Below are 19408 nucleotides of genomic sequence, written 5' to 3'. Positions count from 1 at the left end.
AAAAACAAGCAAGGCATGTGAACTTCCAACATCTCATTCTTACCTCTGTGGATAAACTGGGCAACTTTTTGGAAATCTTCTTCCAAAAGTCCTCTGGATGTCAATGCTGGAGTCCCCAGGCGCAGTCCACTGGGCCGCAATGCACTTGTATCACCTTCAAGACAAACAAGGCCCTGAGCTATGGCTGATAGACCACTATGCCCACTGTGTATTTGGAAAGAAAAGTTTAGCAAAAGATTCTGGTCTGTGTGACCCATCTTGATCTAGCAAGGAGGCAACTGACTAAAAAACGAGAGTCTGAGGATAAAGAAGCATTATGTGTGACTGCATTGCCTAAGTCTGGATGTTGTGTGGCCCTGGCTCCTTCAGAGACTAGCATCTGTCTGGGCCTGATGTGAGACATACTACTTGTTTTGAAGATTCCCTGCCTCTCAATTAGCTTCTTCCTTTCTGCTCTTCCCCTACTGTGGTCTGTCTCTTAAGCTGAACACTTTCATCAACTGCAACACTGGCCGAAACCAATGCAAACAACTGTGCAAGGGGAACCTCGGAGGAGTCTCACCTGGACAAGTATTCTTATTGCAGGCGATAGAACAGGCTTCTAGTACCTTCTCAGCCCTTCCACCATCAGTACCCTTAGGACGGAGATCCATTAGGATCAAATGATTGTCAGAACCACCTGAAAAAAAAAGTTAGATAAAGTGGAGCATAGAAGGTTGACAGTACAAGGGAAAGAACCTGCTGTTCTGCAAAGACGTGGGCAGATGGCTCCAAATCTAGGAAGAGGACAAGAGCTCTTATAAAATGGCGTGTATAAAAATACAAAGGAGAGCCAGGCGTGGTGGCGCACGCCTTTAATCCCAGCACTTGGGAGGCAGAGGCAGGCAGATCTCTGTGAGTTGGAGGCCAGCCTGGTCTACAAAGTGAGTCCAGGACAGCCAAAGCTACACAGAGAGACCTTGTCTGGAAAGAAAGTAAACAAAAAACAATACAAAATGCCGAGACCAGAAACAGCATTTGAGATGAGTTTTTTCACATTTTAGAACATTTGGCAAACCTTACTGGCTGAGCATCCTTAGGACAAAAATTCCATTCCAAAACTTTTAAGGCTTCTGGTTGATGTGCAAAGCCTTCAGATTTTCTAAGAGATGCTCAGCATGCATTAGTGATACAGATAGTGCTCTGTAAAAGTTCAAGGTGTTAAAGGCTTGCTCTCTATTCTAGCATTATTGAAAGGTGACAGAACCTGTGAGAGATGGGCCTGGGACTGGCACAGTGGTGCATGTCAATAACATACACAGTATTTGGGGACTGGAGGCCAGCCTGGGCTATATAATGAAATCCTGTCTTTAAAAGGTTTTCTCCCTGTCCCCCAAATACAGGCTTAGGTCTTTATGTCACTGGAATACTGTGGGTCTCAGCCCCTTCTTTCTTGTTCTCTGGCCGTGAGCTAAATGGCTGTGCTTCACAAGCTCCTACCATGATGCACTGCCCAAGAGCAAAGGGGCCAGCTGGGACAATCAACTGTGGACAGGACAGGACAGGTGCTCCAAAAGCAAGCCACTGTGTCTTTGTGTAAGCTGAGTTTCTCGGGCACTTGTTATAGACATGCTGGCTACCAGATAACTTCAGAGATGCTCACAGAATGCTCTGACCTAGCCCAAGCTCTGAGAAGTGTGTGAGCCTCTAGGTCTTCCCACTTTGAACGTTCATTAAACCAAGCCTTGGAAGACTACTCTCACTTCCGCTCCAGTCATGCAGCCTAGTTTTGCAGATCCACAGCCAAGTCCATGCATTTGCTATTTGGCTTCCATCAGCTAACATTCTGGAACCTCAGGAGCCCAGGTTAAAAAAATAATAAGCTAGGCGTGGTGGCACACGCCTTTAATCCCAGCACTTGGGAGGCAGAGGCAGGCCGATCGCTGTGAGTTCAAGGCCAGCCTGGTCTACAAAGTGAGTCCAGGACAGTCAAGGCTACACAGAGAAACCCTGTCTTGAAAAACCAAAAAAAGTAAAAAAATAAATAAATAAATAAATAATAATAATAATAATAACTGGTATTCAAAATTTATACTCAATACTTGACAAGAACTAGGGATAGCCTGCGTGCCTTGGCCTCATGGATGGTGTGAGCTATCACCAAATGGAAGGAAGCTTGCTCTGCCACCCACAGATGGGTAACAACTGTTCCTAGAATATGCAGGACCCGTGTTGGGTGTTAAGTGGCAGCTACTAAGATGAAGGAGACCTACAGGGGTCCCGCTCAAACTAAGGCACAGCCAAGGACAATACAGGCCGTAAACCTTAAGCCCCTACCCAGATCCAGCCAATGGTCAGAACATTCTCCACAGTAGAGTGGAGAGTGGGATATGACTTTCTCACATACTCTGGTGCCTCACCTTTGACCATGTCCCCTGGAGGGGGAGACCTGGTGGCAATCAGAGGAAGGACAGCAGGCTACCAAGAAGAGACTTGATACCCTATGAGCATATAGAGGGGGAGGTAATCCCCCTTAGGAACAGTCATAGGGGAGGGGAATAAGGGGAAAATGGGAGGGAGGGAAGAATGGGAGGATACAAGGGATGGGATAACCATTGAGATGTCACAAGAATAAATTAATAAAAAAAAGAAAGAAAAAAGAAATTAAAAAAAAAAAAAAAAAAGGAAAGACCTACAGCCAAGAGTATGCTGTCTGAGGTGACCAGCGTTACTGCAGTGGTGGCAAACCACACCCCAAGACTTCAGGATGCCCACCCAGGAGAGAAGGGTAGGCCAGCACTATGTGCATTCAGTATACCTGTGACTATTTTGTAGCCTAGTTCTGTGAGGGCCTCAGACAAAGCCCTGCAGTTGGCCACCACCTGGAGCTGGTAGATTTTGAATTCTGTAGTCATGGCTTGCTTCAGGGCAACAGCCACACCTGGATGAGGAGATAGATTTAAAGACAGGTGGTGACTCAGGAGGTCTTGTTTTCAAGGAACCCAGTGTCTGGAAATCACACACCACCACCACCCGAGTGCCCATTTATACACTTCTGTTCTCTTACAGTGCTAGAGATAGAGCCCGGGACCATGGTTGTGCTACACTCCCGATTCATTGCAGATGCCACTGAAGTCACCCCCTGAGGACTGCTATGGAGGTGACCATCTCTAAGGATGGAAGCCCATGGCACTGATTACCACAAGGACAGACACTAGTCCTTCTTATGCTTGTGATACATGAAAATGATCCCCTGCATAAACAGTCAATGTCTTACGTAATGTAATGCAGCATCCCGGGCCGTGCTCCACAGGAGAGACAGCCTGCTTCCCCCAGACTACTTAGGGGTACCGACACCCTTTAATGGCTCCTGAGCGCTGCACAGGCAGCAGAGCACCATGCAGATTCCATGTACTCAAGTCCTGTCTGCTTGTAGGAACTCATCAGTGCTTGGGTACCAGCAAGCCAGCATGGGACCTGGGTAGCAGGACTATGACAGCTAAACATACAAGCACTATGGACAAATCTGAAAATCAGCCCAGGGCCAACTACCTCCCATACCCCAGGCATCCTCCCTACAGTAATGTGCAGCATGAAGCTAAACTCGTAGACCCTCCCCATTGTTGCCTCTTCTTCCCCAATTTGGGGATTAAAGACATGTGCTATCAGGCTGGAGAGATGGCTCAGCTGATAAGAGCACTGTCTGCTCTTCCAGAGGTCCTGAGTTCAATTCCCAGCAACCACATGGTGGCTCACAATCGTCTATAATGAAATTTGATGCCCTCTTCTGGCATACAGGTACATTAAACAAATAAACAAGTTAAATCTTAAGAAAAAAAAGACGTGCTATCATGTCCCCCCAACCCTTACTGTGTATGTTTGGTTTACATATATGGCTGTGTATCGCCTGCATGCCTGATGCCTGCAGAGACCAGAAAGGGTACTGGAGTCCCTGGAACTGGAGTTCCAGATGGTTGTGAACCCCCTGTAGATGCTGGGAAATGAACCAGGCCCTCCAGAAGAGCAGCCAGTACTCTTTAACTGCTGAGCCATCTCTCCAGTCCCTGTCTTCTGCTTTTTTCAGTCTCAGTTACACACTGATGTCTTGCCTAAGAAACCTGACCTTGTCCTGAGTGCCAGTCACTGCCAAGATGACAGGAAGATTACTCAGACTGCTGTAGGTATCTGTGAGCCAGGTGTCCAAGTAGAATAACAAGAGAACCCATAGGGCTCCCATGGAACCCAGGAGTTACCACTGTAACCAGGGTACAAGGTGCAAGTACAAGGGTCCTAGTGTGGGCGCCTCCATGGAAGAGAAGAGAAGCAGCTGGTGCAGTAGGATGAGGCCCTACTTCTCTTCACTGCAGGCCACACTCTTCTCTCAAGTATCTCCCCTGCTCAGAGTTCTGCCTAGAGGTGGCAGTCTGTGTGGAACAGCACTTGTCCTCACCTTGAACCATTTTTAACCCCCACCCCCTTTCCTGTGTTGTCATCTCCTATGCAGACACTTTGCCCGCAGTCCCTTCTCCAGTGTGGAAGTCCAGGAACAGCCTTTGGAGGACAAGCAAGATGGGGATTATGGGCTTCATGGGGCTGTAATGGTTACGGAGCAACCCAAGGCTCCACAATACAACCGGTGACATTACCAGCAATGGCATGGTTGTGGGGACCCCCCTGCAGGCCTGGGAACACGGCAGAGTTGATGAGCGACTCCAGGTCATAGTGAATCTCCTTGCCGGTCTTAGGATCCACACTGCGTACACCTGGTAAAAAGAAACTAGAATGTTAACAGACTGACTTATAGCCAAACTGACGTGGGCAGCCAGTCACCTCTGTCCTGACTGGCTGCACTTTCCAGCGTAAAGGGCCCTGTGGATTGATGAGGGATCGACTGCTGGTTTCAGCTGTATACCTGTCTTCTCACTAATATATAAAATTTATATATTTATGAGACAGTTCTGCTTTGCAGGCCTGGCTAGCCTGGAACGTGCTAAGTAGAGCAGGCTGGCCTTGACTATAGAGTTCCTATTGCCTGTTGCCTGAAATGCTAGGATTAAAGGTGTGACCACAAAACTTGACCTCCTACAAAAACAAAAACACAAACACAAACCTAGCAAGGGCCTGGTTGTGCACACCTTTAATCCCAACACTCAGAAAGTTGAGGCAGACAGATCTCTTAAAGTGGAGGCCAACCTGGTGCACTGAACAAATTCCAGAACAGCTAGGTCTACAGAGAAACCTTGTTTCAAAACCAGAAACCCCACAAATCTATTATCGTATGTGGGCATGATGTGTGTGGATACACATGTACCATGGCAAATGTCAGAGGGCAACTTTGTGGAGTTGGTTCTCTGCTTCCATTCCACCTTTATATGGATCCTGGTTACTGGGCTTGTGTGGAAAGTGTCTCTCTACCCACCAAGTTCTATCACTGGCCCAAAGGTCTCTTCTGATGACATCTTCTTAATAACAAAAGATTATTATTATGAGATCCCAAAACTGAAGGAGACAAATAGTCCTGAGTGGATCAAATGCTTTGGCACTGCTCCTCCTCCTCCTCTTCTTCCTCCAAAAAGACTAGAATGCCAGTGCAAGGGCAGCAATGCTCAGATGGCCATTCAGGACAAAAGGTTGACAGTAAAGAAAATTCCTCTCCAATGGTGAGCATCACTACCACCTGCAGTTTCCTGTAAGCCAAGGGACCACTTTAGAAGCACTTTGTGTAATCTCACTGAATCCCCAGAACAGCCATGTAGAAGGATGGGTGCTTTGTAACCCTCTGGGACACTCTAGAGATCAGGAAGCCAAGACTCAGAGAAGCTGATGGTGGCCCCAAATGACACAGCAACCAAAGAGATCAGATCTACTCTGACTGGCTGAGGGTCAACAAATCCCACAGCACACCACAACAGACAGGTAAAATAGCTACTGACTCAGAAATGTGACCCAGGAACCTAGCTTGTGGCTCACATCTATAATGTGATCACTTGAGAGGTGGAGACAGGAGGATTAATGCTTGTGTTACAAAATGAGACCCTGTTTTAAAACCAAAACAAGCAAAAAAACCACAACTGCACCCAAGCAAACTGACAACAGTCCTCAGAAGCACAGGACCTGGGAGACTGAGAAGCAGCTGACTGGGTTGTGCCCTTACTAGGGCGCAGTGGGTTAAGGCATTATTAAGATCCTCCCAGGGTAAGTCACACTGCAAGGCTTCTCCGCTTCTCCAAGGCTAGGGGTTACATAACCACCTGACTGTTTATGACATTCACCAGCGTGGCAGCGCCAGAATTAGGGGAGTATATGCAAAGCTGGGGTGTAAGATATTAAGAAGAGAAACACCTCACTAAAATGAAACTCATACAGAAGTTATTTGTTTTCTGCATGAAACCATCTTACTATGGAGCCCTGGCTAGCCTAGAACTTACTATACAGATCAGGCTACCCTTAAACTTGCGGCTGTCTCCTGCCCCAAGTTCCAAGTGCTGGGTTTACAGATGTGCACCACCATGCCACACCTCCTGTATCAGTGTTTTACAGCTTCATTGCTGTAAGCATCCCTGTGTTAGTCTCACTGTCATCCCCTACACGCTGGCCGCAAATTCCTCATCTTCCTGTTTCCGCTCAAGAGATGGGATTACACATAACATTAATCTTTCTTTATGAGAGCCATGAGATAGCTAAGCAGGTAAAAGTGCTGCTGTGCAAACCTGCCAACCTGAGTTCAATTCCTGGACCCCACAGTAGAAAGAATGAACTAACTCCCAAAAGCTGTCCTCTGACCATCACACACTGTGGCATTCAAGTACCCTCACTAATAAAATTTTTAAAATAATAAATAAATCAGGGCTGGAGAGATGGCTCATAGTTTAGGAGCACTGGCTGCTCTTCCAAAGGTCCTGAGTTCAATTCCCAGCAACCACATGGTGGCTCACAACCATCTATAAAGATATCTGGTGCCCTCATCTGGTGCGCAGGCACACATGCAGACAAAACACTGTATACATAGTAAATAAAAACATCATTGTTTGACAAATATACTAGATTAAGTTCATCAAAATGTTGCTATATCCTGGAGCTTCTTGGCTAACTGACCTTCCTCCTGTGGGGAGGTCAGGTGGGCAGGACACTGCCCCTTTCTGTCACACATATTGAAGCCAGAGCTGTGTGGCTTGGGGCTTTCCTGAGGAGCTCTTCAAGTCACAGAATTGTGATGTTTTCCAGAAGCCACAGTCCACTTTCCCCCAGTCTCTTCCACACAGGAAATGTAAAACCATTCAGCTTGTCCCAGCTTGTAGGAACTTACCCTTTCTGTAGAAGATCATACCAGCACGGCAGCCTCTCAAGGTTTTGTGGGTTGTGGTGGTCACTACATGGCAGTGTTCAAAGGGGGAGGGCACCACGCCAGCTGCCACCAGCCCGCTGATGTGTGCCATGTCTGCCATGAGATACGCCCCATTGTCGTCAGCAATCTTCCGCAGACGTGCATAGTCCAGGTTCCGAGAATAGCAGCTGGTCCCTGAGATGGGGGAAATGACATGTAGTGTCAAAGATCTCCAGGGTAGCTGAGCTAGCCTCTGGATGTACAGAGCTTCAGGGAGACACACATCTCCCACCCGAATCTTTGAGGACAGAGGTGCAGGATGCACTTAGCACCATCCCTGAGCTGAGTGTGGTGACACACACCTTTAATCCCTACACTAGAAGGCAGAGGCCAGGGGATCTCCCAGTTTGAGCCCAGCCAAGGATACACAATGAGACCTGTCTCAAAACAATTAACCAACCAAACAAAACTACCGTGTTTCTGAACATGTGAAGAAAAGCCTACGGGGCAGACAGTGGTGGTACATGTCTTTAATCCCAGCACTCGGGAGGCAGAGGCAGAGGCAGAGGCAGGCGGATCTCTGGGTTCAAGGCCAGCCTGGTCTACAAAGGAGTCCAGGACAGTCAAGGCTACATACACAGAGAAACTGACCTCATGAAAATGGCAGAGGTCTGGCCTGAAGAATAGCTCGTTATAACCCAATCCTTAAAAGGGCAGAGTATGCCTCAAGCCAATGTCCCAGGCTCTCCACAGTGAGCTCCGAAGCCTGCTTCCCTCGTAACGCTCACCTGCAATGATCAGCTTCGGGTGAAAGAGGCGGGCGTTCTCCTCCAGCTGGTCATAGTTGATGTAGCCAGAGTCTGGGTACACCTGTGGAGATCAAGATGCCACAGGCATGGCTACTTCCCCTGGTCAAACAGTGCCCCTTGTCCATCCACCTGAGGCCATCCAGCCTGCCACAGCACGGACCTGAGGCAGGCCACTGTATTCAAGCGGCACAAGGGTATAAAAGGCCAAATGTCACATAGACTTGGAAGCTCTCAGAGGGGCCTCAGGATAAATGGGAGCCTTAGCCCTAAGCACTATACCACGTTACAGAACAAAAAGCTCAGGAAAATGAGAAAGACACAGCCAAGCCTGCTTACACAAGCCTGTAATAGTAGCCACTAAGCAGGATGAGGCAAGAGGATTGCCACGGGTTCAAAGTCTGCCTGGGCTACATCATGAGACACTGACTAAATCAAAACAACAAAGGACGGGGCTAGAGAAATGGCTCAGCAGTCAGAGAACTTGCTGCTCTTGCAGAGGACCCAGGCTTGGTTCCCAACACCCACTTGGATGCACACAATTGTCTATATATAACTCCAATTCCAATGACTCTGATGCTCTCTTCTGACATACGCACACACATTCAGGCAAATTCTCATACACATAAATTAAAAATATATCTTAAACTGAACACCCAACAACAAAGACAAACCACCAGGAAGCACTCCTAGGCTAACAAGCTTCTTCTGACAGGACAGTGCAGAGGCCACCAAGTAGAAGAGGATCAAGGAGAGGGAGTGAGTCCTGAAGGGAATACAAGCAGATATGAGGTGTGACTAGAAACACAGCAACACCAGGCCCAGTGGACATGGGCAGGGGCGGATGGTCTGGGTAAGCTTCCAGCAGAGACAGCTGGCCACAGAGGGCTGTGCATCCTGGACCCAAGCCAGCTCATCCTGGCCACACGCAACAGGCCACCACAGGTGCTATCATGGCCAAGGGGCTGCAACAAAGAACGCACTTGAGAAAAACTGGGCACTGAAGCTCGGGAGTGGGCGTCACGGAATATTTAAAGACAGCATGAGAGGCCAACACCTCATCCAAGGCTACAGAGAGATCCCTCCCGTAGTTCTTTCCCTGCCCGAACAGCTCAAGTCAGCTTGTGTGCTCTACTGTAAGACCACCAGGCTACTGTTGCCCAATGTTTTCAAGTTTAATCCTGCATTCAGGAAGCAGGGGCAGGTGGATCTCTGAGTTCTAGGACAGCCTGGTCTATATAACAAGTTACAGAACAGCCAGAGCTACATACATATCAGAGAGACCCTTATCTTCTTTTCTTTTTTTCTTCGAAAGATTCATTTATTTATACAGCATTCTGCCTACGTGTGTTCCTGTGCACCAGAAGAGTGAATCAGATCTCACTATAGATGGCTATGAACCACCATGTGGTTGCTGGGAATTGAACTCAGAACCTTTGGAAGCCAATGTTCCTAAACTCTGACCCATCTCTCCAGCCCAAAACCCTTACTTAAAAAAAAAATCTAGTTTCTAGGCTGGCCAATAAGATCAGTGACAAGAAGCCGGACATAGTGGTGCATGCCTTTAATCCTAGCACTTGGGAGGCAGAGGCAGGCAGATCGCTGTGAGGCTAGCCCGGTCTACAAAGTGAGTACAGGACAGCAAGGGCTACAAGGAGAGACCCTGACTTGGGATGGGGGTGGTGGGGAGAAGATCTGTGACAAGCCCTCAGCCTGTCCACAAAAACAAAATCACTCACACTCAAAAGTACAGCTGAGACATGGCTGACATAACAGCCAACAGGACGCCACAAAGACGACACTCGCTACATTTATTTACTTGTGTGTATATATGCGTTTGTGAGCGTGTGTGTGTGCGCGCACGCGTGCGCGTGCACATGAGCACCATGATGCACATGCAGAGGTCAGAGAGCAATTTATGAGAGTTGGTTCTCTCATTTCACAATGTAAGTCTCCTAGGGCCTGAATTCAGGTCACCACGCTTGGCAGCAAGCACTTTTTTCTATGTAGAAATCTTACTGACCCTCAATTTTATTTTCTTCTTCTTTTTTTTTTTTTTTTGAGACAGGGTTTCTCTGTGTAGCCTTGGCTCTCCTGGACTCACTTTCCTGACCAGGCTATTCTCTACCTCCCAGAGTGCTGGGATTACAGGCATGTGTCACCGTGCCCAGCATCCCCTCAATTTTCTTAAAAGAAAATAACACCTAACATTTAGCTATTTCATGGTCGCAAACAGAAAACAGCTAGGGACAGCACATTAAGCACTAAGAGAGGGACAGCAGGAAAGCGCACTACCAGATGATAGGAAACACACATGCTTTCTTCTTCTGGCCAGTCACCCTATTTGTTGTTAGGATTTATTCATTGTATTGTAGGAGCATTTTGCCTACATGTATGCGTGTGCACTGTATGCTCGCCTGGTGCTAGTAGGAGTCAGAAGGCGTGGGATGCCCTGGAACTGGAGTTGCAGACAGGTGAAAGGCACCAGGTGAGCGCTAGGAACTGAACCTAGGTCCTCGGCAGGAGCTTAGATATCCCCAGCTCCCACTGTTGGTCCTATCATAATGAATGCATGAATTCTTGCATCTTTTTGTTTTTATTTTTATTACTCAAAGTCTCACTGACCCAAAACTCATGTAGCATTGCTTGGCCTCAAATCTCATGACCTTTCTGCCTTAGCTTACCAAGTGTTATGACAAGCAAGTATGGTCACCATGCCTGGGGGGGGGCCCAAATCTTTCTTCCCTCCTTCCCCTCCCTTTTAAAGATTTATTTATTTTATTATTTATACTGTATTCTTTCCACATGGATGCCTACACTCCAGAAGAGGGCACCAGATCTCATTATAAATGGTTGTAAGCTACCATGTGGTTGCTGGGTATTGAACTCAGGACCTTTGGAAGAACAGACAGTGCTCTTAACCTCTGAGTCAGCTCTCCAGCCCCCGCTCATTTCTTTAGACAGAGCTTTATGTACCTCAAAGTAGCTTTGAACTTTTGAACCTACTGTTTCCACCTTCTAAGTGCTGGGACTGCAGACAGGTGAATGCCCTACTCATACAGTGCTAAGCTACACCCCAACCCCTTCTATACATTTCTTTGGCTCTACTGTTAATATAGGAGAGCCCCCCCCCCATACACACACACACACACACACACACACACACACACACACACACACACTTATTTGCTGTGGGCACTGACTGTAACAGAATTGATTCCACTGGTGTGTGCATGGCCTTAAGGCCTGAGAGTAATTTGTGAACGAAGGACAGTAGTGGGCTGCAGGGCGGGGCTGTAAACATACACAGGCAAGGGCTGGATCTAATTGGGCTGTAGGGGCCTGAGGCTATTTATGGTGAAGGTGTTAGCACTGATGCTAGAAAGAGGGACAATGCTGACCTGGGTGAAGGCAGAACTACGTCACCAGCTGTTGCTGGGGTCTGGCTACAGCTGAGCTCCTGCTACAAGTTTCCTCCAGAACGCTAGGGTGGCCACTGCTCTGCTGCAACCGATCCTCCGCAGGCAGAGCCTCGGCCCAAACCTTAACTTGCCTTCCTTGTTGTCCCCAGTATGCCAAGGACCTGCAGAGTCCTCGAGGCAATGAAGTGACATCTGGAGGGAGAGCGCAGCAGCGCTGTGTAGAGGAAATGAATTATCCCCGTGGGTGCCAAATGACAAGGAAAGCTCTGAACAGACACACACGCCCACCTTATAAGGCATGGATTCAAAGAAGATAGATGTGGCAGAGATTTTCTTCTTGTCTGTCATGAAGCCATGAGTCAGATGGCCTCCATCTGGCAGGTCCAAGCCCATGATTCGCCCATGGGGCTCTACCAGGGCGGTATACACAGCGAAGTTTGCAGGGGAGCCTGAAACAGGGAGAACAGACGCCATGAGTATTTCTACCCATGAGACACAAAGTGGCATCCAGGAGCTTGGCTACTCGACAGTCCCTCTGCAGGCTCTCACCATGATTTTCCTGAGCTTTAGAAAGTAACTTTTGGGGCTAGAGAGATGGCTCAGAGGTTAAGAGCACTGAATACTCTTCTGGAGGCCCTGAGTTCAATTCCCAGCAACCACATGGTAGCTCACAACCATCTATAATGAGATCTGATGCCCTCTTCTGGCCTGCCTGTGTACATGCAGGCAGAACACTGTATACATAATAAATAAATAAATAAATAAATAAATAAATAGTTTAATAATAGAAAGTAACTTTTGTCCTGTCCCACCAAGAGTAAGTTCCAGGGCAGAGTGGCTCTTGGGAGGGGAGTACAGAGCTAAGTTAGTCCAAGGGCAATGGAGATGGATACGCACACTCCCTTGCCTGTCCCTATTATTTAAGAGAAGCCTTTTGTAGGACTTGACTTGGTGACTATAATGACACAGAGCCAGGCCCAAGGAGGTACCCAGGGTCTGCACAGATGCAGCAATTACCTGAATAAGGCTGGACATTGACCCCCCAGCACTGAGGATCCAGATGGTAGGCCTGCAATGCACGCTTCTGACACAGTGTCTCCAGCTCATCAACATACTCAGTCCCACCGTAATACCTGTGAAGAGAAGCATGGGACATCTACCTTGGGCGCAGTCTCTGTGCCGAGCACAGGCCACAGGTGCTCAAGTTAGGCAGAGGATGTCGAGAGGAAAAGGGAGCTGCTCTAAGGTTGCTGTGAGGATCCAGTGACACAGCAGTAGTGAGGCCATACCTGGTGGTGTACACCTGTAATCCCAGCACTTGGGAGGCACAGGCAGGCGGATCTCTTTAAGTTCAAGGCCACCCTGGTCAACAACAGCTGGAGACCAGGCTGGAGAGATGGCTCAGAGGTTAACAGCACTGGCTGCTCTTTCCAAAGGTCCCAAGTTCAGTTCCCAGCAAGCACAAGGTAGCTCACAACCATCTATAATGAGATCGGGTGCCCTCTTCTGGTGGGCAGTCACACATACAGGCAGAACATTGTACACATAAATAAATAAATAAACCTTAAAGGGGGTGGGGGCTGGAGAAAAGGCTCAGCGGTTAAGAACACTGGCTACTCATCCAGAAGACTCAAGTTCAATTCCCAGCAACCACATGATGGCTCATAACCATCTATAGTGAGATCTGGTGCCCTCTTCTGGCATGCAGGTGTACATGCAGATGAAGCATTCATACATAAATAAATAAAATGTTAAAAGAGGAGGACAGGACAGAATGCGGCACTGTATTCTTGGAAGGATTCTTTGTCCTGTTTCATTTGAAGAAACCACTGATATATTCTGTATTTTCTTTACCTGATGAGGACTGTAATAAATAGATAAAGATAGTAGGCAGGCACGTGGGTGTGGTGACACACACCTGTAGACCCAGCACTGGGGGGGCTGGAGGGGTGCGGAGGTTAAGGCAGGAGGACCACTTAAACTTAGAAACATGAGGCAGCCTATGCTATGCAGTGAGAGTCTGCCTCAACAAACCATTTTCCAGGTGCTGAGTCTCTAAGGCAGTGGCAGAAGACTTGCCTAGGGAGCATGAGGCCCAGAACTGAGCTCCCAGCAAGCACCACTAAAAAGGCCAAAAAAGGCCAGGCACAGCTGCAAGCCACTGCTTGAGAAACAGAGGCAGGCAGATCAACACAAGTTTGCAGCCAACCTGGTCCACACACCAAGTTGTATAGCTACATAGTTAAGACTCACAAAACACCAAAAGTTTCACTTTTGAAGCACTCTGGATTTCAGAGGTAGAATGCTTAACCAGTAGATTATTTTAATGAAATTAAATTAAAATTAAAATTTAATTATTTCATTATTTAATGAAAAACACTTTTGCTTGTAAGCATTTTAGAGAAGGGATACAGAGCCTGCAATACACATTTTTTTTTTCATTTCCCAGATGTAAAGGTCAGAGAAAAAGCCACTCTCTGTGGCTTTCTCATAGGAGTGTGGCCTTTCCTGGAGGCTGGACTGCATCTCTCATAGACAAGTCTGCTTACAACCACTTGAACTTAGAGGCACAAGGCCAGCAATTCTATGCAGGTCTCATAAAGGGACTTTTCAGTGTGACTGCTCTGAGAAAGCTCGCAGAATCCCACCCAAGCAGAGAACTAGAGGAGTTAGGTGAGAGAGCAAGAAGGGAAGACAACGTCACGTAAGCAGGCTTTGTAGCTTACTTACATCTGCAACAGCACTTGGGAGGCTGAGGCAAGAGGATCAGAGTTCAAGGTCAACCTGAAACACACAGGGAGACCATGGCTCAACAAATAAAAACCAAACAGTTAAAGCAGGACTTTAGGAACACACACTCACCTCTGGCCTGGATATCCCTCGGAGTATTTGTTATTTAAGCAAGATCCCAGGGCCTCCAACACAGCTCTGCTGGCAAAATTCTCTGAGGCAATCAGCTCCAGTCCAACCCTCTGCCGGTTGCCTTCTTTTTTAATAATGCTGTAAACCTTAGCAGAAGAAAACAGACGTGAGTTGATTCCCAGTGCTGGATAAACTGGGCAGGGTGGCACAGGCCAGCAATCTCAGCACTCACGATTGTGGGAGTAGGGTCAGAAGTTTCAAGGTCACCCTTGGTGATAAAGAGTTGAAGAAAGACATCAGCAACAGAAAAATGAATTTAAGACAAAATAAACAGAGCCTGCTAGTACAAGCCTGTAATCTCAACACTTAGGGATGAAAGTAGGACGATCAGTGGCTCAAGGCCAGCCTCAGTTAGATAGCAGAACAGTGACTTAGTATCACGCCTAAGTCTTATTGTTTTTGTTTGTTTGCTGAGACAGGGTCTCACTAAGTGCCTTGGCTGGCCTGGAATTCACTATGTAGACCAGGCTAGCCTCAAATTCACCTGCCTCTGCCAGCATGAAAGGCGTGGCCACCACTCCCAGCTAATTTTGAATTCTATCTTTACATTTTACCAAGTTCTTACCTCAGTGAACCTTATTCCAAAAACGTCTTAGCAAATGACAGAAACCCCACTAATGGTTGCCCAGGGCTGCGAAGTTAAGGGAGAACAGGGTAACTGCTCATGGATTCCTGGATGGGAAAATGTCCTAGACTTTACTGTGAGTGCAGCTGCCTCTGGACATACAGTTCCTCAGCTTTACAGGCAATGCACCATGCACTGAGTAGAAAGAAGCCTCTTCAAGTTTCAAATCGGTCTCTTTTCCCTGCTAGAGACTGACCCTCTCTCCTGACACTGGCAGGATGCAAGCCATACTGCCCACTGAGCTCATGACTAGAAATGCTCAAACCACTATGCTCTGCACTGCAAGCCAGGACGTGTGGCCGGTGAGGCAGATCCAGTGTAGTCTGGCCTGTTTTCTCCTTAGGCTGGTTTATTAGAACATAGCCACAGCACAAATTGAGGAGCACTGTATGCTAAAACCACTGAACTGTACAGGTGAACAATATATTAATAAAATAATTATATAATCAAGTTGCCTTAGGCATATAAGCAGGTCTGTTCTTGTGCAATGTAAAGGAAGGGCCAACCTTCGTCCTGTTTTCCCCTAGAGCACCTAGCCTCGTGTTCTGAACTCAGAAACACCTACATTTATCCCCAAAGGGCTGTCAGGAACAGCTTCCCTTTGGTGGTGCTGGAGTCTTCTGCATGCTAGGCAAATGTTCTACCACCATGCTACACCCTAGCCCCAATCTGTCACTCCACAAGGCTACACCCTAGCCCCAATCTGTCACTCCACAAGGCTACACCCTAGCCCCAATCTGTCACTCCACAAGGCTGGCTGGACATTGTAGTGGAACTTTTGGTGTCTTTAAAACTAGTTATGGAGGGGCTGGAGAGATGGCTCAGTGGTTAAGAGCACTGGCTGTTCTTCCAAAAGTCCTGAGTTCAACTCCCAGCAACCACATGGTGGCTCACAACCATCTGTAATGAGATGTGGTGCCCTCTTCTGGCATGCAAGTGTACATGCAGGCAGGACATTGTATATATAATAAATAAATAAATCTTTAAAAAATAAAAATAAAAAAACTAGAGCCTACAGTAGTAACACAGTCAAGTTAACTCAGGACCAGAATGGGCATTTAGAGACCAGGAGTTTAGCATGGTAGTGAAACTCCCAGCTCCACCCCCAACAGCACAAATAAAAAAATGAAACGAAACAAAACAAAAACAACCCCCAGTGATCAAAACAAGACTTCCAATGTACAAACTTGTAACATGTGAAGGCACCACAGGTCTCACCTCAGCATCACAGTCCTTGAGGGGCTGTGCCAACATCTTCTCATGAGAAGACCACAGGGCGGCATCCTTGTTTGCCATTGCACTGGTTCAGAGTTGCCTAAAAAAGGGGGAAAGCACATGTGGATTCAACATCAGCATCCAGCAAGTCTCTCCTGAGTGGCTGACACACTTTTTTTTATTTTTTATTTTGGGTAAAAAGGCACATAAATCCCTTGAAATCACTTGGGGTTCCTTTCAGAACTTGAGACCAGCTCCCCCTCATTCCAAAGCTGCCTACCGGAAAGCCTCCTCCTTCCAAGGCCTTCTTAGGTGGCTCTTCAGGGACCACAGCACGGCCAACTGTCTGCTAATCTCCTACAGTCACCTCAACAGATACACTTGAAGTAGCACGTCTAAATGATCAGACTGTTTACTTACATCAATTCCATTGGGAGAGTACACACCCCATCCCTAACAACGTCTCGGATTTTTCTGGGTAGACACATACATTAACAGAGAACACAGGCAACTGCAATACTCCTCCCAAGACGCCAAACAGCAATATTTTATAAATAAATATTTCTCCATGGTCCAGGTTTGCACATAGCGAGAAAGGAACTCCTTCTACTTCCCAAGTGCTAGAATTATGGGCATACCCGAGCACACACAGCACGCATTTCACAATCTCTCAGACTCCATGGAAGCACACATTGAACACCAGTTGTGTTGTGCAAACAGTCACACACGTACAATAAAGTAAATAAATATAAAAACACTGCACTCAGTCCCAGCACTCTGGAAGCAGATGCAGGTGGATCTCTGAGTTCATGGCCATGCCAGTCTACAGAGTTCCAGAACAGCCAGGGCTCAGAAAAACAAAAACAAACAAACAAAACCCACTACAGTCACAGCTCTTCCTTTCCCCGTAGTTAGTTGGTGGCCCTCCTGTCCTTTTCTGTTAACCTGCGTAAACTTTATTTTATGGGACAAGCAGCTAAGAGCTGCCCACAGGCTACTACTTTTTGGTGCTGCAGTCAACAATCCAGCTGGAGCCCTGACTTTATGAGGCTTCCTCGGGTGGAGAAGGACCATAGACCAGCAAACACTGAATAACACATAAGGCAAAAGATGAAGCCCCCAGTGCTGGGGGTAACCAGGACAGGAGGACACAAGAAGGAAAGGACACAACAGAAAGCAGCCAAGCAGGGACAAAGAGCCTACTCTCCAAGAGGACACACTGCAAAATAGACAGAACCAGAAGGCAAACAATGCAAATAGTCTCAAACAATAGGGCTCCTCCTCTCTCTGGAAGAGGCCTACAAAGGATGCCTTAACCATCTTTAAACAGAAAATCCCCAGTTAGGACTTCTAGAGTAGTTGTTATTTTAACACAAGCATGAAATCATTAGGTGCACAGCCCAACACGGAAAGCACTTACAGTCAAATGTGCTTCTTTAGCCTTGCAGGCAGCAGCAGCAACACCTCCTGAGAAGGAGAGCTTTACAGTGACTTCAGAGATGCAGGCAAAGTGCCTTGTGCCTCTCTGGCCACCCTTTGAGTATCTTCCTTCAAGACCAGAACCTAGGCGATCCCAGCACCTCTCTGGGCTGTGGGCAAGTGGGAACCAGAGCCCACACCGGTCAGGTTTGGACCTCTGCTCCTGAAATCCCAAAGGGCAGCACTTTCATTAAACATTAACTGCTGAGGGCTAGAAAGGACGTCTGTGAAAAGAGTATTTCCTAACCACCAAAGAGCTAAGGTCCGCTTGGAATCCTCTCTTTTGGAGAGCCAGACCTCTTAGCATTTGACCAGGATCGCAAAGCCCTGTGCCTCTCACTCCTCTCCCTGGAGTTTGTTACCTTGTGGTATTTTTTTCTTAGTCTGCTTGCTTGCCTTTTTTGTTTTTTAAGACAGGTTATCTGGGTAGCCCTGGCTGTCCCAGAGGTCTGTAGGACAAGTTCAGACTGGCCTTGAACCTGCCTCCACCTCTGGAGTGTGGGGACTAAAGATGCACTGTCATTTTTTAGCTAACTCTAGGGAAAACAAACAGCATTTTTTTTTATTAAGGCCTATAGGTTTGGCAAGGCTCAAATTCATTTATTACTATTACTGCTATTAAATTGTCATAGGGGCCAGGCATGGTGGCCTTTCTCGGCTCACACACGGATGTCTGCGCTCTGCTTTACAGAAAAGGGTCCCAAAGGCCATGGTGCTACTTTGTCTAACTAAGGTCATATAACAAGAGGCAGAATCTGAACTCTAGTTTACTTTTTGTACTTCCCAGAACCCTGGTTAACACAATTATTCACCTCGGTTCGACATTCCCTCAAGGAAGAAACTTAAAATGGATTCTGTAGGAAACTAAACTGGTGTTTCCAGTCCAGTAACTTCCTGGCTCAGTAAAATAAACACATTTGTGTTTGTTTCAGCTAACCAAGAGTCACCTAACACACCTTGAAGCGGAGGCACTGGGCAAAGTAAGAAGGCTACAACCCAATCTGCCTCCCAGATCAGAGCAGCACACTGCAGGCACACAGGGATACGATAGTAGGTCAAAAAGCAGTGATTACAGAACTAGAGACAAACCTCGGAAGCTTCACTAACATGTATAAACCAAGAGGGTCCACCCCGCCAGCTCTGGCTCGTGAAGTGAAGGCACGGGACGATCACAAGTTCAAGCTCATCCTTGGCCACACAGCAAGTTTGAGGGCAGCATGTGCCACATAAGACTCCCGCCTCAAACAGAACAAAAACAGCCACAAAGATTAGAAATTACATACCTAGAGTTAGGAGCGTGGGTTTTTGTATGGCGGCCTCAACCTGTGGTCCACGGTGGCCTTCAATTCGCTTGGTGGCGGGAGCTGGCCTTTAACGCCTGGTCCTCCGGCCTTTAGGAAAAGGGCTAAACCCGTGGCGGTGGCGCAGGACTTTAATCCCACCCAGCACTCGGGAGGCAGAGGCAAGCGGATCTCTGACTTCCTGGAGAGCGCGCGAAGAGCGACCTGAGACCCACAGTCTGCCCGAACGCAGTACCGCGCCGTCAGGGTCCCCCAACAGCCCCGCACGTGCTCTGGGTACCTGCCCACGGACCACGTGACACACCACGTCCGGAGAAACCCGAACTTGGCGCGCG

At 47.6% G+C, this 19408-nt stretch overlaps 1 protein-coding gene across 2 annotated transcripts in view; it reads right to left on the bottom strand.

Annotated features, from left to right (window-relative positions):
* The window catches only part of SHMT1 (serine hydroxymethyltransferase 1), a 19965-nt gene extending 557 nt beyond the window's left edge, over positions 1–19408 (bottom strand). Inside the window, exons 1-12 of one of the 2 annotated variants that reach the window (XM_084763740.1) lie at positions 19056–19408; positions 17714–17935; positions 16297–16393; positions 14394–14539; positions 12549–12664; positions 11820–11980; positions 8092–8173; positions 7286–7498; positions 4626–4742; positions 2798–2920; positions 563–679; positions 44–154 (exon numbers count right to left, since the gene is read on the bottom strand). In XM_084763740.1, the coding sequence (XP_084619866.1) occupies positions 44–154; positions 563–679; positions 2798–2920; positions 4626–4742; positions 7286–7498; positions 8092–8173; positions 11820–11980; positions 12549–12664; positions 14394–14539; positions 16297–16374 (1264 nt within the window). In that variant the 5' untranslated portion in view covers positions 16375–16393; positions 17714–17935; positions 19056–19408. The remainder of the gene's footprint in view (positions 1–43; positions 155–562; positions 680–2797; positions 2921–4625; positions 4743–7285; positions 7499–8091; positions 8174–11819; positions 11981–12548; positions 12665–14393; positions 14540–16296; positions 16394–17713; positions 17936–19055) is intronic. The other variant, XM_084763741.1, reaches the window with a different exon arrangement.

Source organism: Acomys minous, assembly GCF_964271855.1.
Source record: "Acomys minous genome assembly, chromosome: 16".
In the NCBI taxonomy this organism is placed as follows: Eukaryota; Metazoa; Chordata; class Mammalia; order Rodentia; family Muridae; genus Acomys; species Acomys minous.
Note: the sequence above shows the minus strand (reverse complement) of the source record. Positions and strands in the feature narration are given on the sequence as shown.